The 9,689-nt window shown below is 36.8% G+C and overlaps 2 protein-coding genes across 2 annotated transcripts; one reads left to right on the top strand and one right to left on the bottom strand.

The window, feature by feature from the left end:
* Positions 1-320: 320 nt before the first annotated feature.
* On the bottom strand, positions 321-1,511 carry LOC145491227 (uncharacterized). Its single transcript, XM_081470380.1, has one exon. The coding sequence runs from the start codon at positions 1,171-1,173 to the stop codon at positions 724-726; it is 450 nt and encodes a 149-aa protein (XP_081326506.1). The 5' UTR covers positions 1,174-1,511; the 3' UTR covers positions 321-723.
* A 2,718-nt stretch (positions 1,512-4,229) lies between these two features.
* LOC145490774 (uncharacterized) lies at positions 4,230-7,697 on the top strand. Its single transcript, XM_081469872.1, has 2 exons — positions 4,230-5,397; positions 6,492-7,697. Exon 2 carries the CDS (start codon positions 6,498-6,500, stop codon positions 6,948-6,950), a length of 453 nt encoding a protein of 150 aa, XP_081325998.1. The 5' UTR covers positions 4,230-5,397; positions 6,492-6,497; the 3' UTR covers positions 6,951-7,697.
* The last annotated feature ends 1,992 nt before the right edge of the window (positions 7,698-9,689 follow it).

The raw sequence follows: 9,689 nt of genomic DNA, 5'->3' as shown, positions 1-9,689 counted from the left end.
TGTAGTAATACAGTACAAGACAGACTGCTCTAGTCAATTCTTTTCAAAATAAATATTTCCCTGTCTTCTCTAAGTCGCAAAATTACATGTTATGTAATACCTAGAAGGGCTAAAAGTGCAAGATGGCGCGCGTGAATCCAATTATTCATGAAATGGCAAAAACGCAGGAAGGAACTTCATTACAATTGTCAGTAAGAAAATATACAAAGCTATCAAATCTAAATGCAGGCTTTAAACTTTTGAATATATTGATCAACGAAGAAACTTGAAGATAAGAAATGTATGAGAGCACCATGTAGCGTATAAAATAACAATAGTTTCGTATGTTATTTTAGCAATTAAAACTTCAAACAGCTACAATAATTACAGAGTATTGGGACTAAAGTCAACATTTGAAGTTTATATGTAGGCGGCTGATTTATAGCTCAATATTTAAATTATTTCCTGCTCTATTGTACAAATTCATCTTTTGGACTTCCTTAGCGATCTTCAAATTTAAATTTTTCAGTGTCTCTCTTTGAGGACTTCCTTCTCCCACCTTCATTTCACCTTCACTGCAGAGGAAGTTTCACCTGACCGTGTGGGCAAAGGTTGCGCTGAACCTACGTATCTTCGATGGGGCTGGAATCCTCGTGATAAGGCGCCTTTGTGATCTAAACCATACGTGTACAAGAACCACGCTTTCTACGGCGTGCGAAATAAACGCCCACTCACAGTATCGAATCATACCCATTCTTCCTCCTGGCTTTCGAGTTGATCTCTCATGCGCTTTTGATACAGCGCCAAAAGTTCCTTCCAACGATTGTTAACATGATCATCAAACAGTTTTAAATTCTCGCTTTTGCTCTTGAACCTGTCGAGCTGTTGCGAGAAAATGTCCACTCCGGTGCGGAATAACGTCGAATTGGTGTCGTTGATGCTTCTGGCAAGCGTCTGGCTTGCTTTCAACGGCAATCGCTTGTTTACAGAATTGGTCCTGGAGCGCAAAATTCTCACGCGACGATCGAAAGACCTCATAGTTGACAGATCGTACCGTCTTACTGCGGTGTCAGGGGCGAAGTATATAACCTCCTCTAAGTCAGAAGACCAGTGAACTCTTTTTCCTCGCATATTCCTCTCCATAAGCGAAAACCCGGAAGGTCTTCCTGGAAGCGAAAGCGATCTCTTTGCCATTAGTGGATGGGGAACTGAACTGGCTGTTTCTTGAACAACTCGAGTCGATGTGTTGTCGCGTCTGACTGACCTTAATCGAGCGCGCACTGCAGTTTTCTGTGTGTTTATCTGAATAAGATCCGGTTTTATGGCAGCTTAAGCCTAATTTAGTTTGTGTTTGGCTTATCTTTAATTGGCGCGCCCACAAAAGCACTAAAAATAGCCTTGTTAACTTCCACACAGGAAGCGAATCACGAACTGTCTTTGTTCCTTTATCAATATCATGATCTTTCGATTGGAGACAACGATAATATTGAAATAAAGACGAAACAAAGAGTTAAAAAGAACTAAGAAAAGGAAAAAAAAGAAATAAATATCCAAGGCTGGGTAATTGTAAGCCAAGGCTGATATAAATGTGTTCTTATTTCATATATGGGTGTGTGGCTTATTAATTTAACTCTTTATTACTCCACTGAAGTTCGCTAAAATCGAAAGACAAAGTTTTCTTCCGACTTTCGTTGATCAGAGCATTAAAAGTGGTTCATGAATTTTCCAGATAACTATTGAAATTTGAAAATAATAATGCTTATTTCAAACAAGCTGTCGCGACAAATCGTGTCATATCTTAAGAATCTCGTAATTCTGACAATGCAAAATGTAAATTTTCAGTGGTTTTCTTTAATAAAACATTTATGAATTACAAAAGTATTATTCCTTAGTGTGGAAACGTTTCGTGGTCACGAAAATTCCAGAGACATCAAATTTAACGAAAACCAACGGGGGGAAAAAAAAAAGGAAAGCAAAAACAGAAATGAACAGAACGAGGAAGAGCACTTGCAAGTCAAATAAGATGACAGATGAGGAAGAACTTATATCTGGTTTCACAGAACAAATTTTTTGTGTGTGTGACAGTCAAATCAGACACATGTTGGCTTCATTTACATAAGCACGTAATATGCAAGTTTTAATGCTGAAAAAACATAAAATATATAAATACAAAGATGAAATATCGTTCTCTATGGAATTTTAATTAAGCCTTATTTCGATTCGAGCTCAAAAACCGTGCGACGAATTGTGCGAAAGCATGACAAAAAGCTTGGAATATGCACACGTTGCTTGTCATATTCGTGGCCATAAATTTTTTATTCGTCTTTTCATTGTCTAAAACACCGCAAACGGTTTTTAACACCATATATCATTACATTAGACGTGCTTTGGCTAGTCAGGACATTTTTCTGTCATTACATGGCAATAAAATATGTGTTATTTTAAAATTTCTAAGCGTTTCGACGCTGTGTTTCGGATTCATTACCAGTTTTTCCGCCTAAGTTTTTCCTGTGGAAATGAATGAATTGACACGTTAAGCAATATACATGTATAAATAACTAAATAAGTAATCTTCCTACTGGAGGTTTGTTTTATATCAGTTAGGTCGTTACAATATGCTCAAAGAACTGTGACATTGATGTAATACTGTATAGTTTTACTGATATTCAGTGTTTTTTGCAGTGTAGTATTCTTATACTTCAACATTTTTCATTCAAAACAACCTCCTAGATGCAAATTAAAATATTTTCAAAACCTGAAATTTCCCGCCCAAGTTAAAACTCCACACTCCAATATCAATCCCTCCCCATCCCCAGAGAAAAAGCCTGCCAAAGGAAAAACTTCTGAACAAATATTAGCGCATGCCTAACAGCATTCCAGCAAAAACTGCTCTTCTCTTTTACAAAGCTTTAAAAGTGCAACCCGACCTAATCGTTTAATCTTTCTTATTCTGCTTTTTGTTGTTCGCCACTCCTTGGCTAAAATTGACCTCGTTAATACTGTTGGAGCTAGTATCAAGAAAATAACATTGCGCGTGGGTTACTCGCGCCAGAGCCAAACAACGCGTTTCAGAGGCTCGGCTACGTGACGTCATGAAGGGAATGTTAACGCTTCAATCACAAGGATCACAATCGTTAGATAATTGAATAAATGAATAACATATCAGTTGTTAACTTATGTCTTTGCTCCACATGTCTGGTCTTTTCTTCCACGATACTCTATTCATGCACTGAGCTATTTCTGCGTCAGTAAATTTGGGTTTTCAGTAAATTAACATATTAAATTTAATTTATTATATTTACTTATTATCTTTGAAATATGATACTGAATTCCGCATCTTCTAGCTTTTAATTGCGTTCAAACTAACAAAATTTGGTTGTGACATCCCAAAGAAATTCACGATGAACGCAGAAAACTGTAAAAAATACCATTAACACGAAGGATTAGACCTAAAGTTTTAAACCTTGATATACTTCCTTGTCAAGATGAGTAGCTATGGTAACGTAAAGAATCGCGAACAAACTGTTGAAGGCTTAAACTTTCAGCATGTCATAGTTAAAGCAGGAAACATTTCAAACTATGGAAAAGCAATGGCCACCCTATCTCCCCTTCCAGGTCCAAGCACGTGCAAGCCGGTTGTAACAAAATTCAAGTGTAGTGATGTTTATTTTGTTCGATTGTGTGAATTTATAATCTCAATCTTGAGGCAATCATCAGTCAATTCAATGGCTTTTTCAGTTCAGTGCTATTCATGGCGTGTCAAATTGGCTAATGTACGAGGAAGGAATTACTAAAACTGCAGAGTCAAGGAAGCAGGCAGATTTATAGTAGTCTATATTTCGACCGGTTGAAAAAGTCCTCCAGAGCGTCTTTTTCGGCAGTGTTTTTTTAATTCAAAAATGCGAAATTTTATAGCAGTGCTCCACATAATAAGAATACACCCGTGTTTATACTTTAGCATGCTTAACAGATTTCCGATGCGGGCTAGAAGTCTTCAGTGATGTATAATGGAAATGAAAGCCTATTTCAAAACGGAATTTAATGTTTATACCATTTACATTATATATCATCTGTTTATTGACTTTTTTTCAGACAAAACATTTTTATATGCGTTTATGTTGAGATCACGAAATCTGTGAAGCCGAAAAAAATAGCAAGGAATTGTTAACTTTGCAAATTGCAAGACGTGGCTTGAAATAAATGTGCAATAGAATTATTTGGAACCAAGCTTATACACATTTTTCGAGATCTTTTGAGTTGCGTGCAAGTGTACTGTGTATTAGTTAGATTTTACAGACCGACACTCAAGTCAAAAATGATCCGTTTAAATTGCAACTTCCTGCGGAATTATTAGTACACTAGTGCAATCGTAGACTTCACTAGTAACCGCCTCACGAGGCATATTATTCCCTCCGTATTATTTTAAAAAAGGATCATGTAAGCCTTAGAACCAGGCGTGGAAAGGTGTTTACGGTTTTTGAGCACGCGGTTGACAGCTAAAAACGTGTTGCTGTCATAAAACCTGACTTTTTAATTAACATCAATCAACTTGTTCTACTCTAATATTGTTTTATTTATTCTTATCTCCGTTTATGCTGACCAAAAACAAAGACGGTCCATAATGGAATACTCAGTCAATTTAAAGAATCAGCAATCTGCAAAAGAAAGAGCAAGACTTTGTCTTTATCCCCAGCAGCAATGATATATATAGGTATAAGCAAGAAAAGAATAAATAGTTTCTTCATCCAATTGCAGTAGCTATTAGTGCTCGATACAAATACATGCAGAACGAAATACGAATTAAAGAGAGAAACTGTATAAGTTGACAGTTAATGAAAGCAATGTTAAGCGTTATTCGTGATACGATAAGCGTTTTGAAAGGAAGGCGGCTGATTATACAGTGATGTCCTCGTTGACGAAAAACACAGGCTTTAAAAGCGAATATTTAACTTCTGTTTGCATTCAAGTCCAGGCTTGCTGACTTTTTCTGTGATTCTAGAGGTAAAAAAGGTACTAATTTGGGCACATATTAGTCCATACGATTTACTTAAGAGCACAGAATACGGATTTGCAAATTTTAAAGTGGCTTGAAAGAAATGAGCTATCAAATCACTGGGAATTTGACAGCGCACCCACTGGTTTAATAGGGTTTTCACGATGTATTAATTTGCAAGTGCGTGGTGAAAATTGGAGTTAGCTCGTTTACTAGGAGTTTTGATCGAAACTTCCTGTGGATTTACTGGTACCAAAATAAACCTCGCTGTCATATCGGTGAACTGGGTCTAAAAATAACAACATGATGTAGCTGTTTTAAATTAGAACCTGGGTAAAATACTATTTGTAAGCGAAACATTTCCGTGAAGTACGTCAAAATCTTCAGAGCAACTGAACCAAACGGTGGACAAACATATAATTCAGGTAGGTAAAGAGCATTTTTTTTTTTTCGGTGAAATGTACTTTTTAGCACAGTCCAACAAAATTCGCTTTCTTTAAATACATCGTAAGCCCTTACTTCATACATAAGCTCATAAACGAATGCAAACAGAACTTGAAGCTGCAATCAAGTTTTTTTTAATCTGTAGTCCGTCGTTAAGTTGATCGTTTAATTTCGTTAGTGTCGCGGCAAAAATTTATCCCCTTCGATTCGGTGGAAACCTAATTTTTGATTTGATTTTGTTTCTCTTTAACTGTTTTGTATAGTCTGCCCGATTTTTTTTGCAGCTCTGATTGAAATTAAGTAGGGATGACTTTCAATAGTCTTTTCTTTTAATTTATATACTATGTGAACTACAGTATTAATGCTCAATTCGCGGGTCTTAGTTTTAATTCGAACACGGGAAACAATTTGCACTATGCAGTTTTTAAGTAGACAGAACTTTTAATATGTTTTCGCGACACTGTTCATCTAACCAGAGGGTATTATCCGAAGATATCAACAAACAAAATGAACAACCAATCAAACGCCGCGTAAATTTATCAGTAAAATGTTTCGATCACAGGCAATGCTCGGTTCATAAACTAGAATAATTATAGATCACCTGCTTAATGCAGCAAGTAATAGCGGTAACGAACGATGAATTTAAAATTTCTTATGTTTTGGTAGAAGCAAATTGAAGCATAATCTGGTAATTAAGTCCATTTCTGCGGGAAGATATTATGTTCCAACTCGTGGGCAAGAAAAAAACCGCTTTCTCTGACGTCATTGGACCCATGTCTTCCGCCTCGAGACAGGTGGAAAGGAAGAAAGACTTAATAACACTTTGCAGGGTTTTAAAATAATTTGAGTCTAATTGACAGGGAGAACAAAAGAGATATATTCATAGCGCCGTTCATGTCCAATTGTTTATCCATAACAGCCTATCGGAGAGGCTCTTCTAAACAGTATGTAGAAAATTAAAACCTGCGGACCTCTGCACTTATATATAACAGAACGAGCATGGTAATCGATTAATTTTAACTTGGTCTTCGCTAGCTCTTGACAGTCTCTGATTTAACACTCGCTGTACTGTTAGCAGGTTATGGAGATCTCGAAACAAGACGCCGAGCCACTTGAAATTAAGGAAAGCGAGAACGATTTTCCAGACAAGCGTCGAAGAGTTCAATGGTCAATCGATTTAGAAGAAGTGCATTATTTTGTTCCTTTGCCGCAAAAGACGCATGGTCGCTGGAAAAAGAAGATGAAGTGTTTTAAAGAGAAAGCGCTGGACTTGACGCATAAACCTATGATTCTGCTCTGTGACTTTTATGATAGCAACACAGTTCATTTGTTGCATAGCGGACTTGAATCTTTGGTCAGAAAAGTGAACGGTCGCTCTGACAGCGTGGATTTTGAAGACATTCGAGATATCAACAAACCGTGGGATGAATTATTTGAGCAGTATACAACGCGAGAGGAGGTCGCCCGTCAAAATGAGAGCGTATCATCACAACAAAATCACATTGCGAACGAACGCATCGAGCACTTTAGTTAAATGCAAAAATTGAGACACGTGTCTGGAGGACATAACGAAGTCGCGAAAACAGTGGTCATGGAAAAAGCCGAAATTGAGGAACTCAATGTTTTGAAGGCGCAACCATCCCTTCGCCTGAGAAGAAATGATGAAAACACTTTGAACGCTGAATGTAATTTTCCAATGAAACTGTATGGAAATATGTATATGATTTCAATGACAATATAGTATTTCCGAGACTGTAGCAATGTTACAATGAAAGAAATATTCCCGGGAAATATATTTTTTAAATTATTCATAAAGTGTATTGCTTTTGTTGAGTCTGGTTTTGGTTTGCATGGACTGATAGATGCTAATATCAGGTAGTTATTCAAACATTTGCAAAAAATAAGTCCCGGAAGATCGCAGAAATAGCTTAGAACGTTCAATACAATATTGTACAACAGTTTATTTTATAACCTTTCAGACACTGAATGTAAATATTCAAATTTTGTGTGTAATGAATGCTTTTCAGATTTTCCATTAGGGTATAAACGACAGCCTTGTCAGTGTCAGTATCAGGTTAAAATCTACCCCTAAAACGTTTTCAGTTGTAAATATAAATAGCTCGAATTTTGCAGTAAAAAGGTGATGTTTCTCTTTACTTAATTAGCAAACCGTCAAACCTGCCTTCTTACACAACACAGGTTTAAAAGCAGCTGGGTGAAAACGTTACATAGCTGTTGCGGCTTATCGTCCTGGAGGTATTGCCTTAAAATTCAACTTCTCAACGGGATCTCCCATACGATACCCCTCAATGCAACCGATGAAGGATGCATGTTAGCAATCCTACTATCTTACAGTTTCATATTTTAATATGCCAAAAAAACTTATGAATATTTTTTTTTCAAAAAACGATACATTGACTTACAAAATGGTCTTAGCCCTTAGCTATTTGAATATGTGATAAATGTTGTCCCAAAGCAGTCGGTTACATCTTGTTGTTCCCTTTTTTCTTCAGTTGAAAGGTCGAAGGTAATCTTTCATCGCAGTTCTTTCAAAGTGGTTTGTTTTGAAATTTTCTTCAAATAAAAACAACATTTCAACCCGTCATTAAAGTCAAATTTTATCTTTCTCTTATCATGAGTGAGAATATCAGCTTAATGGCAAAATGTAGAAACTCAGCGAGAAAAGATTAAAATAAGATATCACTGGAATCCCGATTTTTCGAATCCATTTTTCGAAACTTCCGAATTCTTCGAGCCAAAAGTCGTTTCTGCCCGCATGGTCCAACACCCGACCTCTCGAACTACTCAATTTTTCAAATCAGTTATTTGTTTGCCTCGCATGGAGGTTTGAAAAATCGGGATTCCACATTGTTTCCTTCTCATAGGCCTGAACCAAAACCATGCTAAAAGAAGTAGCGAGGCAAAATGATTTAATTAAAGTCGCTATACACTGGAGGGAGTGGAAAGGCTTCCATTCTATTGTAGGAAAACGGCACGCGAGGCGAAAAAAAGGCGCGTGAATTAACATGTGAAGTGAAGAGGGTCTTGGAAATTATACATGATTAGAACATTAGTTTTGACGCAGATTACCCAGTTGGTTAGTAATCAGGATAAACATCGATGCAAAATTTAAGATGAAGCTACCAGCAGGAAGCTTGATTGAAAATGACTGGCTTTTAAATCCGGAAAGCCGGCGGTGTTTTGCTCCACTTTATACAAAATCCACTCTATCACCTGTCGTCTTTGCACGGTTACAGGTCAGACTACTATTGGCAACTATATTTATGTGATTTCCAAGCAGTTGGTTCGAAAACGTTACATAACAATATTCACATGTTCAAGGTTTTGCATATTAAAAATGAATCTTGGCGCTAACGCATGTGGCAAAGTCAAATTTTAAAATTAAATAATAAAACAACCCGCGAAAGAAGCCTTGAACGAAATGTTGCGCATTTGACTGTATGGTAACAGATTTCTGATGGTAGCCATTATGTGGATACCTCTCTTCCTGCTTTTTTATCTTTTCTATCATTCGGTTGAAAATGATCCACAGCAGCATTTCCGTGCGCCATTGTTTGTATTTAACGATTGCATTCAGTAAGTTTATCCAAGTAATCAACGCGGGAGATCGGGATGGCTATAGAAATGCATTAGCGATCTAGATGAATATCACTTCTTAAAAAATAACCTATTCAGCGTTTGCAAGCTGAAATAAAAAATCCCAAGCTCTCCCCTGGTTAAAGTATGAACTTAATTTTATGAAACTACTCAATGTACGGTAACGGTGCAAAAATGAAGCAATTTTCTCCACTATGTTATATGAGCTAAAGACAACTTGATAGGCTTTCTAAGACTATATTTAACTCATATTTTCGTGGAAGTAGCTGGTTTAATTACGTTACATAACGTTCTGCATACGCGTATGCCAATGTTATGTAACCGTTTCTCATTTTTATTTTATTTAGTTTCTTTTCCTCGTTCAAAAGTTCTCCCTAGTCAACACCCTGTTGGTTTTCACTGGCAAAAACAGGTCAGCAAAGCGGTTATCTGTCTAGCCACTCCATTTTTAAGATCGCCGGTTTAAGTATAAATGCCCCAACAGCTTTTACTTCATGAATAAACATCAATTAATTTATTAATTAAAAGAGAAGTTAGGCGCAGTCCACACTACGCCGGAGAAATTTGAAAACACAGCTTTATTTCTTCGGTTTACAGCCCAACCGTCCACACCAATGCGTCACGAAAACGGAGCTTTTAATTCGAAAACCCGAGG

This window comes from Orbicella franksi, chromosome 6 (genome assembly GCF_964199315.1).
Source record: "Orbicella franksi chromosome 6, jaOrbFran1.1, whole genome shotgun sequence".
Lineage (NCBI taxonomy): Eukaryota > Metazoa > Cnidaria > Anthozoa > Scleractinia > Merulinidae > Orbicella > Orbicella franksi.
The sequence above is the reverse complement of the archived record's forward strand: the minus strand, read 5'-3'. Positions and strand labels throughout refer to the sequence as shown.

Excerpts from the sequence above, each read along its gene's own strand:
- LOC145491227 (XM_081470380.1), bottom strand. The coding sequence starts at position 1,173 with ATGGCAAAGAGATCGCTTTCGCTTCCAGGAAGACCTTCCGGGTTTTCG.
- LOC145490774 (XM_081469872.1), top strand. The coding sequence starts at position 6,498 with ATGGAGATCTCGAAACAAGACGCCGAGCCACTTGAAATTAAGGAAAGC.